The 26,163-nt window shown below is 43.3% G+C and overlaps 1 protein-coding gene across 1 annotated transcript; it reads right to left on the bottom strand.

Annotated features, from left to right (window-relative positions):
- Positions 1–1,333: 1,333 nt before the first annotated feature.
- Positions 1,334–7,325, bottom strand: LOC115331635 (nicotinamide N-methyltransferase-like). The gene is made up of 4 exons (XM_040216306.1): positions 7,303–7,325; positions 6,930–7,084; positions 6,064–6,271; positions 1,334–1,760 (listed from the first exon to the last, which is right to left on the bottom strand). Exons 1-4 carry the CDS (start codon positions 7,323–7,325, stop codon positions 1,334–1,336), a joined length of 813 nt encoding a protein of 270 aa, XP_040072240.1.
- Between the last annotated feature and the right edge of the window lie 18,838 nt (positions 7,326–26,163).

The following is a 26,163-nucleotide window of genomic DNA, read 5'->3' as shown; positions in this document are numbered from 1 at the left end:
CGGAAGTGTGCCGGACGGGCGTGAAGTCCTATGCGCTGCGCAAAACGAACGAAATTATTCAAAGCGCATTTGACGGTTGCTAATGGCCATCATATTTGTTGTGTGTTTGCTTTCTTCCTGAATGAGTAAGCGAAATAATTTCCGACACACTTTTCAGACACAGATTTTGAGAGTCAGTTAATCATCGTACAAAAAGGCTCAGCGAGGAGTAAGGGACTCTCGTTAGGGCATGGCTTCCGATATCCCGAAGCGCCACGGTTAGGTACTTCGCCGTAGCTAGCCGAACTCAGCGTTCGCGAAAGCTAAAACTCGCACCAGCATAAACTTTGAGTGGGAGATATATGATGACACGAGGAATACATCAAAGTAACTTTTGTGCATTATTGAGCTCGAATTTATTGCGTTTCCTTGGAAGTTTGTGAGTCAACGCTGGGCTAAACTATGATAGTCACGTGATGGTGCGGCTTGCATTTCGCCCAATTGAGTAACAAGAAGCGGACGTTTGGCAAACAAAATACATGTAAGCCTCAAGGTGACGAAATTTCTATTGTAGTTCACTGTTACTCGACGGGATTATTGAAAGTGAGCTCAAAGATGCACTCGCGGGGTGAGGTGACTAAGCCTCGTCTTACTACGTTTGCATTCGCACGCGCGAGTGTTTCGGGAACCAAGGAAAGTGCCCCGGTCGTTGTTTTGTATAGCTCGAGAATGAGTGTATTGTACATTCGGGAAAAGTCAAAAATCGAAAACGCAAGCAGGGCATTCGGTGACGACGTGATAGCATGAAATGAAGCTGATCAATCGGAAGCGAAACTCACGGGCCAACTATTTCCCAGAGTGCACTACGTGGTATGTCGCAGCGATGGGGCGCTTCGATTTTCAAAGAAGTATATTCAAGAAGATTGGAAGTTCTGTGATACGGAACCGCTAGGGGGCGTCGTATAGAAATTCGTTGTTTCGCGATATTCCCACACAAGTAAGACAATTATACCCATGCTATTATTGGTTGTAGCGAGAATTTATTGTAAACATTAAGTTACTGAAAACTGAATTTGTATGTACTAGTAAAGTCATAACGGGGTAGAAACCTTCTCAACAACATGTGTACTGGGATGGCACTAAATGCATATTTTTTAAAGCTTTAATGTCTGAGATTTTTTTATCTAATTTAATCTTGAACCGAAAAAAAAACTTTTATTGACTTCAATACGCTTTTGAATGACGAGAGCAAAATCAAACCTTTATTTCCGTAGGTTCGCGTGTTAAGAAAGAAATCTCAGAATGGGCAAAGAAAGGTAGTTTGCACAAAATGATCGCTGCTCTGTGTACCGTATCAAGTTTTACGTGCCACAAGGTTAAACATAAATACCTCTTCATTTCCTACAAAAGACGAAAGCTTCTTGGGCCGGAATCTTTCTATCTGGAAGCCAGCATCAGTGACGGCTTCTTTCAATACATTTTCGGTGAGGTTCGCATGAGGAAAATTAACGGTTCCTACGGAATAGCTCTTTACACCACCGGCGCCGATAATCACAAGCAGACCGCCGGGTTTCACGAGTGGTGCAACGTTGCAAATCACCCTTCGGAAAGATTCGTGGTCTGCTGCGGCCGCGTCCAGGCATCCATTGGAAATTACAACGTCGAAGGTTTCTCTGTGTTCCATTGGGAGCACCCCGGGCTCCAGTACATCGCAGGGTACCACCTTGCGGATGGCTGAGCGTGTGCGCTCGATTATTTCCAACGCTCCCTTCTTGATGTCGCTGGAAAGCGGAACAAATAAGTGGTGGTCAGTTCTTACGCAGTTAGGCATTGTGAAGTTGAGTACGAATACGCGCAGAAACATCGTAAGCATTAGGGGTTAAGGACTCCTTTTTTAAGCGCTTCGGGTGAAGTTATTCATAGAGTCAAAATACGCACCCCACGTGACAGTGAAGTAAACAGATTCTTCGAGTCAAGAGATGCTACGGACCAAGATATTCAATTTGGTGCAAATGGTCAAACGAGTCGAGAAATACACAGAGTCGTAAGACCTATAACTTGTTAAAGCCAGCTCAACAATTGATTAGATTTACATTAAACAAGTTTACTATCAGTGAAACGGAGACAAAAAAGAGAGTTTGCTTACGGCAAAATCAGTTTTGATTTTGATTTCATATCTCAATCACTGTTTTCGCTTTAAAGCTTTGGTACTTAAAATTTTTAAAGTTTTTTTTAGACATTTAAGTTTGTCTTTTGTTGGGTATGTGTAGGCGAATCTAGGTTTCACATGCTAGATAGGGCTCGTTGGGTTTCGCGGATATCGCTGATGTGCCTGGGCAATTTTGGAAAGCCAAGGCGTACACATTATTCTCGCTTGTACATCTTTTCGTTTCCCGCAAAACCCCGTTCAGATTTGTTCAATCTCTCATTGCTATGTACTCCATGACCCACTTTTTTCGCGCGAAGAGAACGCAGTTATTAGAGCGGTGTTGTTGCTTCAAAGAATGCTAGTGGCATTAGTGTCTAATCTATTAGGGCTATTCATCTTTTATTTGCACCACAGGTTTTCAGCTCTCAAGTGGGACATAGGGTACATGTATGGGCAAATAAGGGGAATCTCTATAGGACCCAACCTTGCCCTCTTTTTTGTGTAATAATTTTCAAGCAGTTGCGACTAAGGCTCTTCAAAACGGAGTGAACGATGGCAAATTTAAAGTATATTGACGTGAAATTGAATAGCCCGGCGCTGCTAATTTGGGCGCTGATGCAGTCGAGAGGCAGTGCGTGCTAGAGCGTGGATCGTCTAGCGAGATTGAATTAGATTCAGCCTGTCCTCAGCAAACCGTCCTGTCCGTGTATTATTACTTCTGCTCAAACATGCTCACAAATAGGTGGAGGTGCGGAATCGACACCCCTGCGTCCTTCATCGCCTTCGGGTAAGACGTCTCCAAATGCCGCTGTCAGTCAACGCCGATCTGGAGCTGCGAAGACGCATTCTACCTAGGCTCACTCGATACCATCGGTTACCCCATCTCCGGCCCTCCTGCCTCCACCCGCACAAGTGAGTGAACTTCTAATGTCGCTCATTTGCTCGCCCTCCGGCCTCCAAGATCCCCGAGGTTTCTCATGGCTCGGTGGCGAAGACATGGATGGATGGGCTGACTTTTAAGCTCGGTTGAATTTAACCAACCGCTGGTATGACCCAACCAATCTCACAATTTTTTTTTATCTCAGCGATGCTGCGAAGACGTGGATCCTTGAAAACGAGATATAAATGCTTTTATAATACACATTCGTTTCCCGGAATAAAAAAAAAAAATTGTCTTCCTCAAGACTGCAAGGTGACTGCCCGCAAGACACTCCCAACACGATCACAGCTGCTTTCTGAAGGCTACACATCCTACATAAAGAATGTACTCACTCTGTGCAGAGGAATCGAACCAAAGGTGCCCGAAGCAGATCATGTATGACATGTGCTTCAAGGGATTGCAGACGAGGCCGTCCCCTCATTTGTCCCGCAAAGGGACAAATGATGAAGGCTGCGTCCACCGATTGCAACTTCGGGTGCATGATATACCACCCGTTGCCTCAAGAGAATCTTCTGCGAGGCGTACTTTCGTCAGTCCCGATCTGACGAAGTGTACACACATTTTATTTTTGCGACAGGATGGTGACAAACTCCGCTACAACCGTCAGATGATGGGACATTTTATAGCATACGTCGGGACACTAAAGCGCTCAACCTAGTTGCCGGCCGGTCAAGCCGTATTTATTCAACGCGCCAAGCAGGCTTACTTGAACCCAGGCGAAGTACTACCTCTTTCACCGGTTTTTTCTAAAGCCTGAGAACCCACTCTCCCTGAGGTATTTCTATTGTTATTTTCTATTTTTTTTTTTTGCCAAAAAGAAAGCTAACGCTTATCCAGTGCGGGCCTTCATTATCGGCGGTGGCAGAAAAGAGGTGAAGAAGACGCACACGAGATATGAACATTCGGCACTGCTTTTATGGCAGCCGACTGCTGCAAATGTTTAATGTAAATAGTATCAAAATGTTCTATTTTTACTCAAGAAGATCAGATCAAGTAATCTTCCTTTCTTCGCAAAATATAGTGGGCTTTTGACGTCACGTGACCAAGCCTTGTTACCCTAAGTAACGTGACGTGAGTTTTATGCTACATTTAGTGATTAAATTGCCGCTTACAGGACCGAGACGTAAAATACATGATGAAAATTCTATTTAGTGGAAAAATTAATATCGTGTTACTTGACCACGACACAAGTGAAAAGTGTATAAAAGCGCCATAAACGACAGGAAAAGAAGAGTGGAAACAACACAAAGCGCAGTCGCAACTGAAGTTTATTTAAGAAAAACACATAATAGGGGTCATAGTAGAACGATTATTTGTCAGAACAGTCGATGAAACTCGTTGATAAAAAAACTATTTTTCTGAAAGAGCAAAGGCTGGCTCCCTGACGCACTCATTTTCCTTTCCCCTAGTCTAGAATGCCTTGTGAACTTCTTGGTACAGTTTATATTTCGCTAGAATCTTAACACCATGCAGAACTGGTGAGTATGTGCAACGACTACAGTGGATGGCGAAATGACCAGAATCACTTGCACTCATGACTGCCGCGTGTTCGCGTGCACGAAGTTTGATTCACCTACCCGTCTAACAAATATACACGGAACCACAAGTCATCAGCGGTATTTCGTACACCAACCCCATGGCACACTCCGCATATTTGATCCGGTGTTTTATGCTGCGCTTCTCTTTATCTCCCTAGTTAGCTGAGGACGGGTGATTCTGCGGCACAGATGTACCATTTTATTGGAGCTGAGAATACTGCAGAAATTTTGAAACGCTGTGCAACTTTCTTTAGGTTAGGGGACATAGCCTGCCAGTCAAGAAAGGCCACAGGGTCTTTTATGTTTTCCCTAAGATGAACTGAACGTTAAAGCCCAAGCGCCGATGCATTAAAGACAGACACACGATTTACATAATTCACTTTGATTCCTCTTCATTCGCTTTATCATCCTTCTTAATTTCACTGCCTTGAATTTCCATTAGTGCTCACGTACACATGACAGCGAACCTCCGAAAACGGCGCGCTCTCCGCCGATATACTTTTGGCGTACTATGGGACATTTGTGACGCCAAAGTTCTCTTAAGGTACACTGAACGATGAGACATGTAAGGCTTTCGCCTTAATAATCGCCGGTCTCGTTTAAGGCTTTTACCTTCCCGTTTAATTTGCCCCTTTAAATTTCTTTATCAATCCTTCCGCAACCTCAGCTAGGGAGCTTTGTGGGCTGCCTTTTGAATGCGAGAAATCTGTAAATTAGAACTGTCGTATACATAGTGTGCGCACGATCGGTTTAAGGACGCCTCCAGGCAAGTGTTAGCAATGTCTTTTTTGACCAATTTTCAGTGAACAGCATATGTGACCCTCCAGAAAGCATAGGTTTAAATCTAGGAACTGTAGTGAGTGACCTTTCTACACTATTTTATAGGTAAACCTTAAAACGTGAGAGCCTGAGAAAAACACATCAAGCATTCCAGGTACAACGTCGTACAGCGATCACTCTGCCATATCGTCAAACAAAAGGTAGTCGCCAACGTACTTAAAAATCTTCATTCTGCTGCCGATCCCCAATGTTTTATTAATGGCGTTGTTACAATTACTTTAAGGGATATCGCACAAAGCCAGCGCGACACAAAACCCAACGGCTTGCGTTGTTTCCACTTTTCGTTATTTCCGTCTTTTTTGGCGTTTTTATACATTTCACTATAAACCAACTAGCCCGAATTTTCACTTTGCAACAAGTGTTATTACATAATTATTTTGCTCTGAACATTATTTATGAGTCCCAAACCACGTGGGTAAGAACATGCTTGTATATTTGTTCAGTACTATCCCAGGAAAGCAAATTACCTAATCCGGGCAAGTTAAGTGGTCTTAGCGACACAAAGTAGAGGAAGGGGACAGAGGAACTAAACGAGCCACATGGAGTAGGTAGGTCTAATAAGCAAGCGACTGACTAAAGTGCACTAATGCGTTAATATGTTGGGAATGTCAACATACATTTTGCCTTCAACGGCGGCAATTTGCTCGGCAGCGTGGCTCCAGTCGATGGCGTCTTCTTCATCGTTGATCCACTTGTTGAGTTCCAGCCTGTTGCCTTCGACCAAGTCGCTGAGCACGATGTGCTTGAATTTAATGGAGGCAATGAGCAAGCTGAAAACGACCGGGCCGCTTCCCAGATCCAATAGAGTCTCGCCCTGAATCAGATCTAGGGAAAGTGGACGAGAGTTTTATAGAGCCCCAGATACATTGTACAAAAAAAATAATAAAAAAAAAACTACTGCATCGCTTCAATTTTGTTTCAGACATGATCCTCGGGCACAAATGTTACATATTTCGTATTCACAAATTATGTATCATCTTATGCTCGGGTGAGACACGAAACATTTCGCCCAATAGACAATGCGAGGCAGGGAAGTCACTTTGTTTCACAGCCAGAGCTCTTTTGGCTTCTCCCAGAGTGCCCGCTCTTCACCATCGTGACGTCGCCATTCTACGCCTGCGCGTGTGTGCGCGTGCTACGTTGGATGTAAAACGAGACTTTAATCGTGAAGACAACAATTATCACTCGCATGATGAGCACGGCAGAAAGGAGCTTCAGGTACAGAGCCTCCAAAGCGAGCTGCCTACTTTCGAAAACGCTTCGGCGTCCCATGGACCTCGAGCGCGCACGCGCAGCAAGAGAACGCCAACGGGCGTGCAGCGTGTGCTGGGAGCCGGCCGTACAAGATGACAAGGCTTGCCTCTGTCGGTCGGTAAATTACACACCAAAGTAGCCAGCAAAAAATACGTGGTTTTCAATTCGTAATCTCGGGGGTTACAGCTCTTAACTAAAGAAGTCAACATTCCGAACGTTTTATAATTACCCAATTGAAAGAAATTGTGGAGTCGTTCTATTTGGGACGAGGAATATTTCCCGAAAACAAGCTCATCCAGATATTGCCGTGGTAGAAACCTTTCTTTGTAAGCATCTCTCAGGGCTTGGGATGCCATGCTTTCCACACAGTGCGAAGTGGAGACCCTGGAAGCGAATACAAAGTTTGCTTAAAATGTATCGTTCGCTACTTTATAGCGTCAATGAGCAGTTTAAAAACTCCTTATTTCTTGTATTGTGTAGTTCACGATAGCTAGCAAGCTTAACTTTCAATTGCATCCTTACATAGAGTTTTGCTTTGTACAGCTTTCTACGCAAAATATTTTAAACATGTATGGAAGACGACAGACAGTGGCTCTTTTCACCTTATTGTGGATAATCCGATCATTCTTTTTACTCTATTGTGGAGCATAACCGCGTCTGTTTGACCTGTGAGCCACACGTCTATGAAACCCAAGTCATCGGGAAACACAAGGACAGACTTGGAGGAGAAAAAACCGATTCCTATCCGATGGCCCGTGATTATTTGAACATTGCCCCGCCTTCCCTTAGGTTAACGAAGACTGAAGTAAAGCATCTGAGGCAGGAGCTTAAGTAGTCAGCTCATTTTCTTCTTCTTTTACCAATTATTTTTTCTGTTTATTTTTGGGCTTTTGGGTCGTTTTTTTAGGATGTTTTCTCAATTTATTCCCTTATCTATTTTAATCTCAACCTTAATAGTTATTTTAAATTATTTTGTTTTCTTATAAACTCTTTTTCTCCAAGGTGTCTGCTATTTCCGAGGGGTTTCCTTTTTGTCCCCAACGACTTTGATGTGAAGGAAAAGAAAGCCTGACGAATTCAAAAAGGCATCATTAAGAATCGGTTCTTATTTGTAAAGGGAGCTGTTTGTCTTCGTTCCTACATGTTTTATTTGTTCGTGTCATCAAATCATCTGCAGAAACCTGCTTTAGTCAATTTTCGTATATAACAGAAACCGAGGGAGGTCAATAAAAAAGCTTAAGTTCGGCGTAAAATATCAACTACAAAAATAATATGCACTGACTAGTGAGACGTAGCGTGTATAGCCGAATAACGTCTATATTTCGGTTGTCCTTCCTCTGTTAAGCCGCAGTAAAATTTAGTATACTAAGAAGTAGTGCTCGACATCTTAAATGTCGATTGTCGTTTACTTTCCTAAGAATTTATCTTCCGCTGTTAATAATTAGTTTTATTCAACTGAACAACCTTAGCTCAAACTTGATCCTCGTGAATTCTGTCTAAAAATTGCATTTGCCGTTGCTATGTAAAAGTTATTTATAAAAAATATTTTAGCTCGAACCTTTTTTTTTTTTATTTTTGACGATTCCACTAATTTCACTGATAAGAGTCCCCAAGGGGAAAATCCGAATTTTTTCCCTGAAAATCTTGAAAAGAAATAGCGAAATGAACGCCGCATTAAGTAGATTAATACGATAATCTAAATTCTCCAATAAGAATGTTCGCGCATTTCTGAGTGTGTTTAGGTATGAATGTTTTAAAAATCGGCATAAAAAGGGGGTATTAGTCTTTTATTTTGATAAGTAATGTCCCGCGGTAACAACGTACTTCAATCCCTACTGGAAAAAAACATGAATCTATATAAGAACTGATATGAAATATTCAAAAACTGATTTGCGACATACGAAACTGATATGAATTGTCCAAAAAGCTATATGTGATATATGAAACTGATATGAAATACTTAAAAACTGATATGCGGCATATCAAACTGATGTGCAACATATGCCAACTTATATGGCGCATACAAGTTCATATGGGGTGAAAATGTTAACTTATATGACTTTCATATCAAAATTTTCAATGTGTCCAATAAACAAACCCGAAATATATTCATACATTCTTTTTTTCAGTACAATGCGTGCCGCGCGGGAAAGCGAACTCGGGGCTTGGAACCGCCGTGGAGTGGCTCGATTTATTGGCTTTCAAAACATTACGGCATGAGCGTCTACTTTTTACTAAGAGATTCATCCTCTGAGCCGTTCAAAATAATTTCAGAGGTATGGCATTATTGAAAATATATTAACACGCTGGAAATATTATTTATTGCTTAGGTGGTCACCGAGAAGATCCGTATCAAAACGACCAGTATAAAAGCGGAAAGGCAGAGCTAAGAAGTAGTTATCGGCTGTGCTGTTGTGTTCAGGTTTGTTGTGCCGTGTATGTGTATTGCTCAATGTATATGTTCAGCTCTTGCTAGTGGTAGGCGTAACGCATCTACGTGGTGGCGTGAGCAAACAAAAATATTTTATAGCAAATGGATTGGGGGTACCTATAGCGCCACCTAACATACCTGAAACTGATATGCGACATATGAAGTTTATGAAAAAACAAGTTATGATGTGAAAATGGTGTTCAATAAACATAACAGAAATAAATTCCTATAATTTTTTTCAGTAGGTATCTTACGTCTGTTCCGGGTAGGCAAAACTAATTATATATATAAAAACACTTTATCTATCAAAGGGACATAACTGAACATACAGCACAAAACGCCTTTAAAAATAAAACTCATAAAACTGGTCGAATAAAATAAAACTCATAAAAAATATTTCAATGGCTACGAATAGTTTACAGTCCGTACGACGAATGGGCAAAGTTATACAATAAATCGTATTTAAAAAAAAACAAGAAAAAAAAAGAGTTTCGTTTTTGAAAATATTGCGAAATACAGTCTTATATGCAAAATGTTGTCTTAAAATTCACCTAACTGGTCTAGTACCACCAAACAAGAACAGAGCAGCAGTAAGACAAGCATGCAAACGAGATCGGCTCCTCCGCTTGCGGAATGAAAACGTGGAGCTCGTTTACGTTTTTCTTTACAATTTCTTTCTTACGATGCGAACGCAACTCGGGAATTAAAACTCTTCAGTTTGTTTGCGAAGCTGCCGCTGTTCCTAGGTTTTTAAATTGGCATTTAGAGGCGAAACCCGGGAATCAAAGAGAGAGGAAATACACCACAAGGATGTACAGAGCAGTGGACCCCGATTCAAATGCTGAAGTCTAAAAAAACTACCCGACGGGCACAAAACACAGGACTCATCAACGAGGCAAGTGATCTCTTGAAAAATCAAGATTTAATGATAAGCCAGGTTACCACCAAATCAGAAAGATTGCGAGCTGTTCGCGATGAGCTAAGGAAGCTAAATGAATAGTTAGGAGAATACATACCGAATAGTTCATTCGAAACCAAATTTGAGGCAGTCGTCCAGTATGGAGATGAAGCGACTGCCACCATCAGTGCCCTCGAAGGCAGATATTTAGTAGAACAGATATCGTCACGAAGGGCCCCTAGGGAACCTAGTCGTCAACCAACTGACACCGGGCGCATTAGACACGCGTACGCCAGTACTAAATTACCTAAGCTCAACATTACGCCACTCAAGAGAGAACTCACAAAGTGGTGAGCATTTTGACAACCATTTAATGAAACAATTCACAAGAAGCACTCATTGCCCACAAGCGATAAGTTTGGTAAAGTTCGAGTGTAATTGGATGGAGAAGTGGAAGCAGCTGTGGCTAGATTACCAAGGACAGTGACTTGTTTCTATTGGGATGCAATAGAGGTCCTCAATCGCCATTTTTGAGAACGAAATGATTGATGCACAACTCTTCCTTCATACTGAGTCTGATTTGACTTGTTACATCAACCAACATACCTTGGGTATACGAATAATCTTAGACTGGGTGCAAATGAAGATACAGGGTCTCCAAATATTTGGTCGAAGAAACCGAAGTTTTTTCTATGCTCTGCGATATTTTGATGCTAGCTCTTCCACGCGATATTGTCGAGATCTTCCACAGAGCCACTGCGGCGATTGCCATGTTTGCTGCCCGTAGTCAACCTGTCCGCTGGGAATTGGACCGACGGCTTGATTTTATCACTTTTGACGTCGAAATGCGGGAGAAGAGCGTATTTAAGACCATATAAACGAAGGACACAAAGACCACGAGATACGGGACAACTTTTCTTGACGTGAATTCTCTAGACCGATTGCGTCGGTGCTCTACAACTGATCCTTGCGACAATAAACGAAATGGTGCTTTTGCAACCGAACAAGCCGAAAGATTGATTTAGAATTTTTGGACTTGATTAGCGCAAAACATTCTAAGGCTATAGTGGGCCAAGGTCTGTATGTAGTTCCAAAAACATTTTTTTAGAGAAGAACGAAAGCTCTGGTGGACAGTGGTAAGACGAAAGGATGGGCATGGGCCTGTATATAAATAATGTGAACGAAAAAGTTAAAAGGTTCAATGGTAGTTTAGGGTCGGCGTAAACGTATTGTGCTTTCTAGAAATTTAAAATATCTATGATTTAATAAAGATTCATCTCCAAGCCGAAGAGCAAGGTGTAAAAGCATGTGTGTTGAGTAAAACTGGGCGAAGTAGAAATGGCGATATCTGTTATATGCGGAGCATTCTAGATGCATATGCACCACAGTTAATATGTCTGAAAAGTCTTCGCATGTGGGTGTATCCTCTCGGCTAAACAGATACCCATGTCTCCAATGCGCGGGGCCCATTCTTAACCGACAATAGGCTCCCCGCGTCCGCTAGGAGCCACTACCGCTCACCCAGCGAACAGCGCCGCGCTCATACACACACGCATTGAGTTAGATCTGGAGGGTGCCAATAGACGACCCCGAAAAAAGTCCTTGTAACGGGCAGTCGCGCAGACGTCTAGCGTCGGCTTCACAACGTAAAGCCTGTTGGTGATTTCTGATGCCCATAAGTTTGTAGTTTACACCTGATGCGTATATTGCCACCCGCAGAGCCGAGAAAGCAACGCTTGGTCACGGTCTTCTAGAAGATTCCCGTTTATTCTCGCACCAGACATAACTTTCCCTCTGCTTTGTTATTCTCGAAAGTGCAAGTTCATCCTCGACCGAGCGCGCGACGCTCGAGCCTTCTTTGCCGAACTTTCGAGATAGTGACGCACGGTAGATAAGCAGCTACCCGCGACCTTGTCGAGTCAGTCTTGCTCGCGCTTTCTGTTCAGCCGCCGAGTCGCCGCCTGCTTTTCTGCTCCCTCGACGCCCTTTCGTTACTTATTTTCGTTGGCACAAGTTCGCACATTAAAGCTTGATTTTCAGTTCCGTTTTCGCCTTCTCGTCGTCTTAATTCGTGACATTTCTGGTGGAGGTGCGGGGTTTGAAACTCGTGCAGCGTAGCCCCACAAGAACTCGTTCAGCAAGCTTCATTTCCCGACGACCTTCCGTTGAAGACTCGGAGCATCCCGCCAGTCGCCGTATTCAAGGGTTGCCCCCGGAATTCGGCCTACTACCGAAGAAGACCAACCAGTCGACGAAGCCGACAACGGACCCCCAGTCGTCGCAGACCCCGACCGCTGCCCCCGTCGTCTACCTGCCCGTCGCCCCTCGTACACCGACGTCCTTCCACGGCGAGATCTACGAAGACGTCGAAGGTTGGTTGCAGCAATACGAACGGGTGGCGCTGCACAACCAACAGCGCCTGCAAAACGTCTATTTTTCCCTCGAGGGAACGGCGCGACACTGGTTCGAGAATCGTGAAACCTCGATTACGTCATGGGACCAGCTGAAAGCAGAGCTCCAAGAGACGTTCGCCAGTCAGCACCGAAGGGAGAGAGCTGGAGACCTCCTTCGGACGAGGACGCAAGGCCCCAACGAAAGCATCACCAGCTTCGTTCAAGACGTCCTGCGACTGAGCGCGCGTGCCGACCCACAGGCCACAGATGACAAGAAGCTGCGTGTCCTCATGCGCGGGGTGAGGGACGACATCTTTGGGGGCCTCGTCCAATACCCGCTGACCACCGTCGAAGCGTTTGTCACGGAGGCAACGAACATGGAGCGCGCCCTCCTAGCACGCGCCTCCTACTACCAACGAAATCCCGGCGTCGTTGCATCCACGCTGCTTAATGACGACATCGGCGCCCGCACCCGACACATCCGCGACGTCGTCCGAGAGGAGCTCCGAAAGCTGCTCCCCGCTGCTGAGCGTCCGGCGTCGCTGTCAGTCGCCGAGATTGTGCGCGACGAGGTACAGCGGGCCGTGCAGCCTGAAACTTCCGTCAACGTGCAAGCCCCTGAGGAACCGAGGCTGACCTAGCCGCCATGGCCAGACGACCGCCGCAAGCTTCCCGCCAAGCTACGGTGCCACCATTACTTTAACCTCCAGCGCCGCAGTACTTCCAACGTCGCGAAGAACGGCAGCACGTTCGCCCGGAAAAACCGGCGCCCAGGAAGACCGACGTGCGGCGAACGGCCGATCGACGCCCGCTGTGTTACCATTGCGGGGAAGCCGACCATGTCTAACGCCGTTGCGCGTACCGGCAACTGGGGTTACGCGGTTTTCACCCCGACGACCCGCGACCACGCTATGGTGAGCGACCGCGCAAAATCAACGACTACCTGCGACGTCCACTCTCTTCGATGCCTGCGCCTCGACATGGGTCCCGTTCGCCTTCACCTCGACGTCCTGCAGCCTCACCTGTCCATCCGTACCGCCGAGAACGCCTGTCTCCCGGAATGGAAACACAACGGAGCCCTGCGACATTTGTGGAGGATATTGGCGTCGTTCGCCGTCGGCAATACCACCTCCCGGTATTGCCGCACTCAGTTTTCCCGGCAAGGCAGGGGGGATAATGTCGCCCGCAGAGCCGAGAAAGCAACGCTTGGTCACGGTCTTCTAGAAGATTCCCGGTCATTCTACCACCAGACGTAACTTTCCCTCTGCTTTTTTATTCTCGGAAGTACCAGTTCATCGTCGCCCTGAGCGCGCGACGCTCGGGCCTTCTTTGCCGACATTTCGAGATTGTGACGCACGGTAGATAAGCAGCTACCCGCGACCTTGTCGAGTCAGTCTCGCTCGCGTTCTGTTTCGCCGCCGAGTCGCCGCCTGCTTTTCTGCTCCCTCGACGCCCTTTCGTTACTTATTTTTGTTGGCACAAGTTCGCACATTAAAGCTTTATTTTCAGTTCAGTTTTCGCCTTCTCGTCGCCTTAATTTTTGACAATATTGTCATTCATATTTTGGTCACGAATGACAATATGATATAGCCGTTTTGTGCTCTTGGTAGAGTATGTGATAAATATCAATATTCCTTGTTGCAGACGTCGACACAGTATTATCCACTGCTTCATTGCCATGTAAATTCACGTTACTCGACACCCAGAAAAATACTATCTGCAATTCATATTCCACAGCTCTAGTAGCCACTTCCACGTTGTAGATAAGTGATTCGAGGGTTTTTCACTCTCTCATGGGATCTTAGCGCTCCCAGAGCACCTAGTGACACAGTATAGACTAAATACTACGGATTCCTAATGCGATGACGTGGACTGGGGCTGATATTACACCATACAACACTGCAGTCAATGGAGAGACACGGGTATTAATAGTCCGCAGACGTTTAAGTGTTGATCTGACGACGGAACAGCCAACACAGGAATCGATTTATGCTGCTTCAGTAGAAAAGTTTGTGTTGCCTTCCTATATACCTTGTGGCTGAAAGAATTCCTGTATTAAGAATTCGGTGGGGTATTTTTTTGTGTACTCAGTCAGTGAGAAGTATCTCATGAGCACACAATGGCGCCACTGTTCTTAAAAGCTGAGTAATAGATGGGTTCGTCTTCATCTATAGGCTAGCCGAGATAGCCATGGTCTTGTTCCGCAATGAGACGAGAGGCTTAAAGTAGGACACACTTTAGAAGTTTCGTTCAAAGCGTGTTTGTTCCACTTGTTTTCGACACGGATGTTGTAATGCATACCATATTCTAAGGAAATACATTACACCAAAAAGAGATCCAATTTTCTTTAGACATTTAATTACTTCTGTAACAGGCTTCAGCACAGAGTTTCGACACAGAATTTAGGAAACGCACCGGTGGCAAGTCGAATTCTGGCGTGATGTATTGGATCAAAACTGTTCGGTGTTGATGCCCTGGCTGATTCTTACGCAAAATATTCATAACGTAAGCGTGACCGTACAATCGACCTGTAGATTGTGAGCAGGCCCGAACAATCGGAACTTCAAGCAATGTGAGAAACAACTTTGTGAATATTAAGCGGTTTGTGGCAATTTAGTTTTAGCGTTTTGATATGGAGGCTGAAAGGGAGTTTAGAGCCAAATATAAGCACTAGAAATGTATACTACATTGTTATTTAAATCCGGGCATTGTATACGGTAAACGAAGGCATCGTACCACATTTTCGCGAGAAACATGCACAAGCAGTCTCCTTGATGAAGGACCTGAATTCGTATATTGTGAGCCCACCTTGTGACATCATTAACTGTTAGTTGAACACGGTGGCCGCTCCGCTGATAAAATAGTTGCATGAGAAGATGGCTATTTTGGGGTTATTCATATACAACGAAATGGCAAACTGCCGCAAACCCATGAGGGCCGAGGAGTCAGCTGGTGACAAACAATAGTGTATGAACAACCTTCATAAAAGCACTTACCGATACGGGTTAAAATGTTTCTTTGATAATCAAAATGTTCGGAAGCAATCGTCTCTAGTAGAGATGAGTCAAGTTTCGTATAAAGACAGTTTCCGCCAGGTTGGAGGCCGGCTTCGTATGCTGCTACAATCGGACAGCGTGAACAACCAATTCTAATATTAAGGAACCAGCACTTCACAACCATTTTTATTTCAAAACGAATACTCCCAAATTCTTCATGGAGGATCACGAGAAACGACGGCGCAACTCTGAAAACAATTTTTGATTATAGAAAAGAGAAGATTTGCAAAGAAAGAGATCTTCAGCTGCCGTTTGTGCAAGATGTTCCGTCCTAATGCTGATACGGCCCATACATCTCCACTTCCCCTGACCGACTGGCGCAAGTCGCGCCTTTTGATGTTGTAGGCGTAGACTTTGCGGGTCACTTGTGCGTCAGGGTAGCACGCGGCAGCGTGAGGTCACGCGTCGCACTTTTCACTTGTGCAATCTTTCGCGCCGCTCATCTTGAACCTGTCTCTGCGTTGTCTACAGAAACGTTTTAAATGGCCTTCCGACCTTTCACGGCACTGATAGGCTTGCCAAGAACAATATATTTTGACAACGCACCAGCATTCAAGAAAGCATCGAACGACCTGCATGCGTTGCTTAGAGCGATGCAAGATGGAGATTATACGTCTCATCTTGCCAACAGCCGAATAAGAGTAAGCTTATTGTTCCCAGCGCCTCTTGGTGGGGAGGCTGGTTGGACATGGTGGTGGGAACTGTAAAAACACCCATTGGAAAGTGCTGGGAAGGGCATGTTTAATCTTTGAGGAATTGTCCACTGCTTTGACCGAAATGAACAAATATTCAGCTCCCGACCTCTCATAATAGAGAACACGAACGCGACGGAGCCCAAGCTGATAAACCCACAAGATATCATGTTTGGAAAAAGATGGATGTACTTCCCCGACGAAACAACGAAGACAGAGCACCAATTAAAACAAGATACAGCCAATGAAGAGGAGCGTGGATCGACAACGCTGAACGGCCGGCTTTTGAATACGCTGGAACCATGAATACTTGCTGCAGCATCGATATATGCAGCTTGTGCACCCATTTACTGCCTCAACTGTACTCTAAGCGTAGGCAATATTGTTTTTGTGCATGACAGTAACGCACCGAGGCAATTGTGGCTACCAGAAAGAGTGCTGAAGACCCACAGCGGAAAAGACGGCAACATACTGTCCTGCAGGTAAAGGTGCAAAAGAAGATAAATTACCGACCCACCAGTTCAACGTTTTTCTCCACGGGAAGTCGGCACGTGATTGACTTCGCGGTCGGGATAGGGTTAAAAAATAAACCAAACGGGTTGAGTAAGAGCCAAAAAGAGGAGAGCAGCAGGTTGGCAAGCAGGCAAGCTAGACTTGGGCTTGCCCTCGCGCACGGCAAGCGTGAAGCTCGGTGCTTTTTAAAATTTTTTTCTCCTTTTTTTTATTTTGAGCGCGTACGTCGGGAGTTAGAGCTCTTTTGCGGTTCGTCAAAATCCCTCTTTTTCTGGGCTTTCAAATCAACAAAAATGTGTTAGCTCTAAATACACGAAAACACGTACTTTACTGTTTATACGTAGTTAATAAAGAAACGACAACTACATCAAGTAAAATTATATTAGTTATAATATAAGAATATAATTATTCTTGATTTTTTCTTGTTTTAGTTTTGAACAAATTACAAACTTCTCAGTTAATATAGTGGTGTTATGTCTGAGTGTACATTATTAAGAAATGTACCTAATGTAGAGTTTAAAAAGAGAACCAGCAAAGTGTGAAAAATGTAGCCTTTTTTTAACGGTGAAAATATTTTTTTTTGTTTCGGTCTGTCATCTTGTGTCCCCTACCTGAGAAAGGAGCGATCTATTTTGCATAGTAAACTGCCAAGCAGACGACGCTACATATATCAACCTAAAACAAATTAGAACAGTAAGGCGTGCCCTTTGAACACCCGAGCTCCATCAGGCGCTCCATGACTTCCGTCGTACTTGGAACGCGCTCGTGTGGTCGAGGTGCACAAGACGCCAAAGCACTTTCGAAGGTATGCAGCTCGCGCTGGAGGTGGAACAACTGAGCTCCTTACTGCCGTTTTCACCTTCTCAATCACTCTAGTCTGATATACAAAGGAGACAACGGAAGAAGGTGGCAGCGTTGCCGTCTGCGTCTTCATAAGAACACTCTCAAATGGAACCACGTTCTACTTTTTGCGAACGGCTTTTTTTTTGTGGAACCTTGATTCATTAATGGAAACGGATACTGAATTTGCCAAAGAACCTGGAGTCATGTTTTTGGGCTAATTTCGTTATAATCTTGTTTCCTTCATTAAAAAAACAAACAAAAATACAAAAAAACGAGAGTGCCATCATAAATGGGGATGGAGCCTCTCCAGTCGCCTTTCAACTTACATTGCCAAGCGCGTCGCCGCGCGAGCGCGTGCGGTGCCGAGTTGATAACATGCTTGGCCCTCGCGCGGAGGCCCTAAGTTCAATTCTTGGGAACGGACGCTTCTTTTATTTATAGAGTTCTCGTAAGTTCGAGAAACTTGTCGCCTAGGGACTATGTTGCAATTTTTTCGGACTCCCACGGCTACAAGGGAGAAGGAAGTGACGTCAACAACTCAACAAAGCGCAGATCGGAGGACGATTGGTGAGAGCCGGTAATGACAAATTTCCACAGAAAAGAAAAAGTGAGCTTTGTTTTTATCCGCGGAAATTTGTCATCAGCGACTCTCACCAATCAACATTCAATCTGCGTTTGCTGCATTGTTGACGCCACTTTGTTTTCCCTAGTCGCCGTGGGAGCCCAAAAGCGCAACATAGGGCCCCTGATTAAGGTAAGCTCAATGTTCCAGAAACCCACGTGGGTACATAAGGGACTCCGCGTGGCCAGCCGGGGTCAGTCTCGCCCCAGCACTCGATCTTGCTGTTTCGCCGACATGCACGCCTGCTACGCTTACCTTCTTCTATTTTGTTCGCTCTATTGAACGTTGAGTTATTTGTTTTCGTTATTAGCCGCCTCATCATCTGTCAGTCGTGACATCATCCTTCGAAACCTTTATCAAAACTAAACGTGATTGATTAGAAAATGGACTAATTTTAATTTGCACAAAAAGAACAAAAAACTTAAAAATAGTGATACATTTGGAACATGTTTTTGAGTGAGTTGGTAATGATGTAAGTTAAGAAAGAGTTATATACGTAAAAACAGATGAAAGATGTGTCGTCCCGTCCCCTGTCTTTGCGTATATCACTCTTTCTAAACTTACGTGCAGTTGGATTTCAACGTGTTTTTATTAAATATCCCATTTAAAGACAATCCCGAGTCGTGCTTTGGCTCAAAGGCTACGTGTACTCAATGGGTCTGCATGATCTGCATGAGGATAATAAGGTAAAATAACTTTCCTTGCTTTTAATAATAATACTTTCTTCAAACATTTCTCTCGTTTTGTTTCAATTTTAAGTTATTTATAGCCGTAGATCAGTTATTTTTATGCTGAACTCCTCTTGAATTTCGGTTTGAAAACCGAGCGTTTTGCAAAATGTTCAATACGGAAAGTTTAAAAAATTCAAAACTTATTTTTTTCAGTTTAAATAGTAGTATTCGATTATAACTCGGCTCGATCGTTGCGCAAATGCTGGAATATATATTACGATGGATTATATATTTTTTAGACTAACCACCTTTATGAGTTTTATTTTTGAAAACTGATTTTCTGCTGTATGTTTATGATTATGAATTTATATTAAGAAATACAATCCCGTTTTTGTTATTGACCTTTGTTTAATATTTTTTGTTTGCCTTACTAGACACATTTAAGCTTGACGCTATATCGGTTGCCTGTTTTTGAAAATAAAAGGTGAATATCGGCTTTGTTCATAACATACTTGACGCATCTGCACCCGCAAGACACTCAGAAATGCGTGACAAGACCTATTGAATATTTTAGAAGAGTACATCGGCCTACTAAACACGGTGTTTATTTTGCAGTCCCGTATGAAACTCTTTACATAATAAAATTGTATTTCACCGTTTGGGCCCGTTTATGCTAAACTCAACGTGTCTGTACAAAAAAGCTAGTGCTGAAATATATTGGGAAATGTACCTTTACAATCATCAATAAACGCACAATTGTTTTAGACCGAATCTGAAAGGATGGAATTTAGGCCTGGAGAGCCAAAATTCGCGAAAGTTCTCCCCATTCACATACTCTTTTTACCAGGCGTATCAGTGCTCTTTATTCAATCTAGTCACCAATGTTCCTCCCATTAAAACAGGGGGCAAAAGCGACGTTAGATGTGATTAATCGAACAGTATTATCGCAGTTTTTGCAGGAGCTCTTGTTGCCTAAAATGTTCGATGTTTTGCCAGTGAACCTAAATAAGTCATATTTGTGTGACGAAAGGGGGGGCTTTTGTTGTTTGAGTAATATGCCACGCAGACAACTCTGAGCAATCGCAACAGATTCTCTCCGCTAGCCAGCGCTCTCGGTTGAACCTGTTCTTGACTACTAACGTTGGTTTCATAGATGAATAATGAAACCGAGGTGTCTTCGGCACTGAAAAGTAGGCGATTAAAAACACTCTTGTTTCTCACAAAAATAACTAAGGTATATATGTGTTCGCCGTTTTTTTTTTAATTGTTTTGTCCCAGAACTTAACAGTATTTATTTCAGATTATGGAATAAAGTTTCGCTTCAAACGAACACAATGACCTGTACGCATGCTCGAGAAAGCACAATTCGTACAACATTCAATTTGCTGCGAAGTAGAGTCAATGGTTCCTGTCTCATTCTTAGTCTCTTGTCTATAAAGTCTTATCACATCTATACTTGTAAAAAAACCTCTAATTTTCCATCGTATTTATGAAATGTTGGGTGAATTATGCTGATCATGCTTAAAGTTTTATTCATTTTGAATGAACATGAATAATAACTCAAGCTATAGAACTTCTGTTAACTCATTACTATTCAATTTGTTTGTTTGACACACGTATATCGGAACAAATATTCTAAACAAAACAGCGAACCGGCATGCGTGTAACCGAAATAAAAGTACTGGCGAAACGAGTGCGATACAAGAACTGAAATTCACTCACATTCAATCAAAAAAAAAAAAGTATAGGCGTTACTGGTTTCTTTGTGGAATTCGCTAAGCAGAGCGTTGGACAGTTGTGCCTGATGTGCGCAGACAAGCCTATATAATCAGGCTGTATCCGCTTGTTCTATTTCAGTGTCGGAAAGCGCCAGCTGCAAAAGTGTACGGGCCGTATGCCTGATGCATTCGCTGGAGTTGGCCGTGGCGACGCAGCCGTTTATTCTTGCCTGTACAGCGCCCAAGCGAGGCGTCGTATTCTTCTGCCAACTGGAGCGCTGCTGCATCACGCGTGATCCATTGTTTTTTTTTTGTCTTGCCCTGAACTAGTCGAGAAGAAGTTACTCAACTAAGCAAACATTTTGGAATTCTGGCAATGCGCTATACTTTAGATGCAGCTGTTTTTGCTACTGACCGCATGTTCACAAACTGAGGGCTTAACTAAATATTGAAGTTTATCTTAAGGGAACAGGGTAAAGCAAAATTTTGAAAAAATTTGAGTTTTTGTTTTTTAGGGATTTGGATTTCCCAGTCTTTTCCGAACAATGCAGACTGTGTAATTTGAGCGTGCGCGATTTATCTACAGGAAAAATGACCTTTTCCGACACCTAGGGGGTGACCGACCACGCCCCCTTTTACACCTATGCACGATCTGTATCTCTCCTATGTTGTAAAAAAAACGTAAAAAAAAACGCAGGTTTTCACTAGGTTTAGCGGAATGTTTATTGCTCGTCCAGCAACAGCAAAAAGCTGTCTAGCTTTTATTTTTTTAGCCCCATAAATCCTCAGACACTGCCGGTGTCAGTCGCGACGCGCATAATTTTGCTTCTGCTTCGGCATGCTTCCACGGGCAAAGTAATTTATTGTTTACTTTAACACTAGGTTTGGAATGTTAAAAATGACGAAGACGAAGAAGATATTTTAAAAGCGTCGCTTCCAGAGTAGTCGGCATAGGTCAATTTCTTATGCCGCCGAGTCCCCGCAACGCATTCTGATGCCTGACGCAGCGGCTACCACGTGTGCGTCTTCTTCGAAGCTGTCGCACTCGGCAGCACGCTTTGCAGAGCTCAAGGCAAGTGTTAGTGACTGCAACTGTGCACTGATTGGCAACGACCTTTTGTCCTGTACCGTCGCCGAAAGCTGGGTGTGCAAAGTGCGTGGTGGGGACTTGCAGCTGGTTAAAAAAGCAGCACTAAGAGCTGGCGTCGCCTGCACCTACTTTCTGAACTGTGAAAAGTGCTGTTGGACACACTGATTAGAGAGACGTCAAAACGGACAACTTCGAGCCTCTACTTGGCGTTTTACCAGGATAATTCATGGTGCAGTGGTTGCGGGACGTTGACCGGCGACGACTTTACTTGGCAGACAGGGCTACACAGCTCGTCACAAAAGAGGCCCAAAAAGCAAGACAGCAAACAAAGAAACTAAATATTGACTATAAAGGTGACAACCTGGCTGGTGGCTACCGAACGGATACATCAGCATGCATTTCTAGAGTGCAACTTTATTATAAAGTGTCTTTTTTCACTTCAAAGTCGATTATCTCAAGACATCATTTTTTTGCGACGTTTGACCCTTTTTCTCTGAAACCATAAAAACTAGAAGTATCATTATTTTTCCACTGACAAGACAACACAAGGGGGAGTCTACTGAACTAGAATTATGGAAAGTAATCAAGGCAATTTTGTTTGACAAGCTGTTTATTGTCTATTTTGGCATTAAAATTAGAAGGGTCCAGTAAAAACAAACGCAAAAAAGAACTAAAATATATATAACAATAAATCTAGTTCAGTAAAGAGAACACAGAAAGCTAAATACAATGATACCAACATGAATCCTTTAACCCTAGCTGATCCTGAGAAAAAGGGTCACATACATAGGCTGAAACACATGGGAAGAATAGGGCCTACCCTGTTCCCTTAATAATATGGCAACAGCTATTGCCAAATTCGTTCTCCCAGCTTCTTGTGTCAGCTGGAACGTGCATATCAATTTCACATAAAAGGATGCACAGATATACGACACGCAAGCGTCAATGACATCGTTTGTACTGCAATGTATATATAAGCAATCGCGAAACACCAATTGTAAATCGTGAAGATCTGAATTACATTTTTGACTTGTTCAAAACTACATCAACGTCACCTCAAACAATATTATCTACTCAGGCAAATACAGCCATTAGCGCGTCTTAATTGCCTTTAAAATCTAATAAAATTCGCTTTACAAGCGACTATATATACTTCCCCTAACAGCAACTAACATGGGCATTATTGGCAAATGGCTTTTCAGCTCAACGGAGTTTGTGAAACTTTGTCAGTTCTTTCGCTGCATCTCGTTTGTAGTTTGCACAGACTAACTTTAACACAAAAGAAAATGCATATAATATAGTCAGTTTTAGATAGTATTTTTTTTTTCTCACCCCCGTACACGTACCAGGCATATTTCTCCCAGTGTCAAAAGGTGTAGTTTGGAGATAGAGAAGTTTTAGAAATAATAGTGATCATTACATTCGCTCATATTTAGTTTATTCTACAGCGCCCCGAAAAGAACAATGCAGGTTTGCTTCATTTTAAATGGTATAAATATAGGGAGAGGGGTCTTTGGAGTTTATTAAACAATTGTATATGGTAGCGCAATTTCTCCGATTAACAAAACCGTCCTTCGAAAAATGAGGAAACGAAGTTTCACATAAAAGTTAATACACAGTACGAAAACTAAATGTGCAAAAAACCTCAATTTGATTTTTTATCTAGTTCTGGCACCATTTTAGAACTGTTGCCTTCATTTCAAACTTGAGAAGTATTTCGTCACAAGTAACGTAACAAGTAGGGTCGTCTGGTGCGTCTGTGGTCAGTGATATTTTTATTGCCAGAGCAAGCCGCGCCATTGAGCTTACTATTAACATTCCTCTGACAAAAGTTTCAGATGGGTCCTACTACTGGTTGGAGCTGAGGTAGTTGGCTCATATTCTTGGGCAATGCCAGCCGAACACTAATGACACTCTTAGTTTTCAGCTGGCACCACCCAAGAATTCAGATAGGTTGATGACTTTCCACTTCTCTTGAACAATCGCGCTCGAACATATGTAGTAACCAGTATCATGGACTTTTTTATTAAGTTCAGCGTTTGTTTTAGATTTGCCTATAAAGTGCCTAAAGAAGGCGTCTTACATTTTCTAGGCCTATTATTCCCTATTGAAAAATCCGCCAGCCCGGGTTTGGTGTGTTTCTGACGTTTACACCAGAGCGGAAATTCAGACACGGGTTCTAACGTGTTCTGTTGTCTTGGCGTGTTCAAGTGTCTTGGCGTGTTCTAGTGTCTTGGCGTGGCCTAGTGTCTTGGCGTGTTCTGGTGTCTTACCGTGTTTTGATGTCTTGACGAGACCCTGTCAAGTGTGTTTTGATGTGACCCGGCCGATCTAGTGTCTTCTGGGGTGACCTGGTCATGCATGCACGGCGTAATTTAGATGCAGAAAGGACTGCTGATGACAACAACTAGCAAATTGTGCAAAAGATCACCAATTTTTCAAACGTTTAGGTGTTCATTCTGCCATGAAACAAAATTACAAGGACAAAAAAATGAAACTGACTATTTTATTTTTTTACAACACGCACCACTCGCGCACATTCCCTTGCACGCCGGGCTGTCCATGGCTCCTTTCTTCCTTGCCATTTTTGCCAGAACATCTAGATGGCTAAGATGATGGCTTGGGCAAGCTGGTATTTCATGATAAAACCTACAGTGCATAAAAAATACACGAGCAGTTATTCATAAAAAAAATTTTAAATAACAACTACAGCAGTAAACAAGGAAGTTCTGACGAAAATAATCCCTGGAGAAGGGGAACAAGAGGGACAAAGGCCAAACATAAATCTCCAAACACAGCTAGGTGACTGGTGCGCGACCGAAAAAATCCGTCTGGTCCGGGTATCGAACCCGGGACCTCTCCATTACAGGGGGAGCGCTCTACCAACTGAACTAACGAGGGGTTAGACGTCAGTAGAGCAAACGGGTTTTATCAGCTGCCACCAGTCTAACACCAACAAGGGTGAAGCTTACAATTTAAGGTTATAATTATAAGGTTATAATTAGAACCTTATAACCTTGTAACCTTATAAACTTATAAACTTATAACCTTGCAATGAAGGTTATAATTATACAGGCGGATTTTTTCGGTCGCGCACCAGTCGCCTAACTGTGTTTGGAGATTTATGTTTGTCCTTTGTCCCTCTTGTTCCCCTTCTCCAGGGATTATTTTCGTCATTCTTGTCCAGCTCGCTTGCACCTTTGCATTTAATTGCAGTATAAAGGAAGTTCTGTCTTGTCCAACCTGATAATCAGTCTATCACACGGCCGCCCTCCCGCATTCAATATGCTTTCTCCTACCTGTGGGTGACATAATACGGTCAAAGTCGTCTATATTGAACACTCAAAAAACCTTCTACCACTTGGAAGTAGCGGGCATTTTTCTATATAAGTTTTAGTGATTTTGACAACGAACAAGCACGCCATATTTAAAAAAGTAGTTTACTCTCGAAGGTGCATATATGCGTCATGAGGGACGCTCACCGCAGATATTTAGTGGCCGCCTCTTCGTTTACCGGCTCACCCTCTCCCTCCGGAAAAGAGATTTTTCTTTTTTTTTTCTTCTGGGCGGTCGACGCGGCCGCCCAAAAGAAAAAAAAAAAACAGCTTTTCTGCAAGCTGGCTTTCCCCCTAACGTTTGCCATACTGGGGAAAAGCCAGTTTGCAGAGGTATACAGCGCTTTAGAAGATGGATCTATGGGGAGACGCTGCAATTTTCGTTCAATGTAATTGCATTTTTGACTGTGCATTTTTATTGCAGCTACCAGTTCATTTACAAATAGTTTGAATTAACCAGGTTTGATATTATTGGGTTTGACTGTAGATCGAACATCGTGGCCACGCTCCCAATGTGCGAAGAAAGCGCTGCACCCCACGCGGCATTTCTTCTGGTCTGCCCGCATTCACCTTGTCTGACCTCATAGTGCCTCTGACTGTACGTGTTTGCCGCACAAGGCAAAATCAACAATGGGTTCATAAAAATATTTCAGATCGTAGTAAATTATAACTCACACTATACTTAAAGCTTTTAGAACTTCAGATTGGGCGAGTTGGTGGTTCATGTTTGTCGACGTATAGCGCGCTAAAAAACCGTCACTCAGGCATTCACACACCCTAGGAACACAACTCTCACACAGCGCTCACTAACAACTTTATAGTGCGTGTTTAACTTCGGCTTCTACTTCTAATTTAATTTGAGGTGAATTGCAAATAGAAAAGACAAAATTAGGAGTAAAAAAAATCCCGTCTAACGCTTAGGTTAATTTGCGGCTAAATAATTAATCTCTTTTTGTGATAATATTATCGAAGGCGTACTAACACATTTGTCCTCTAGTCGTATGATGTTCTTGGCTTCGATGATTTTCCTTGTTAATTGGTTTACACTTTTGCCCAACACGGTGCTGTTGTTGAAATGTGCAACACACCCACAATCCCAACAGTGTATCCCTAAGTGGCCAGAGTTGGCGCTTACGATGTTGTTGTGTTCTCAAAGGCGGTCATTTAGATATCGCCCAGTTCGTCCAACAAATTGTCTTCC

This window comes from Ixodes scapularis, unplaced genomic scaffold (assembly GCF_016920785.2).
Source record: "Ixodes scapularis isolate PalLabHiFi unplaced genomic scaffold, ASM1692078v2 PGA_scaffold0__279_contigs__length_252992795, whole genome shotgun sequence".
Taxonomy (NCBI): domain Eukaryota; kingdom Metazoa; phylum Arthropoda; class Arachnida; order Ixodida; family Ixodidae; genus Ixodes; species Ixodes scapularis.
This window is presented reverse-complemented; position numbering and strand designations above follow the sequence as displayed.

Excerpts from the sequence above, each read along its gene's own strand:
- LOC115331635 (XM_040216306.1), bottom strand. The coding sequence starts at position 7,325 with ATGATCGGATTATCCACAATAAG. Across the intron at positions 6,272-6,929 it reads CCACAATTTCTTTCAATTGG|ATCTGATTCAGGGCGAGACT; the intron begins GTAATTATAAAA and ends CACTTTCCCTAG. Across the intron at positions 1,761-6,063 it reads GCCGCCGTTGAAGGCAAAAT|CGACATCAAGAAGGGAGCGT; the intron begins GTATGTTGACAT and ends TCCGCTTTCCAG.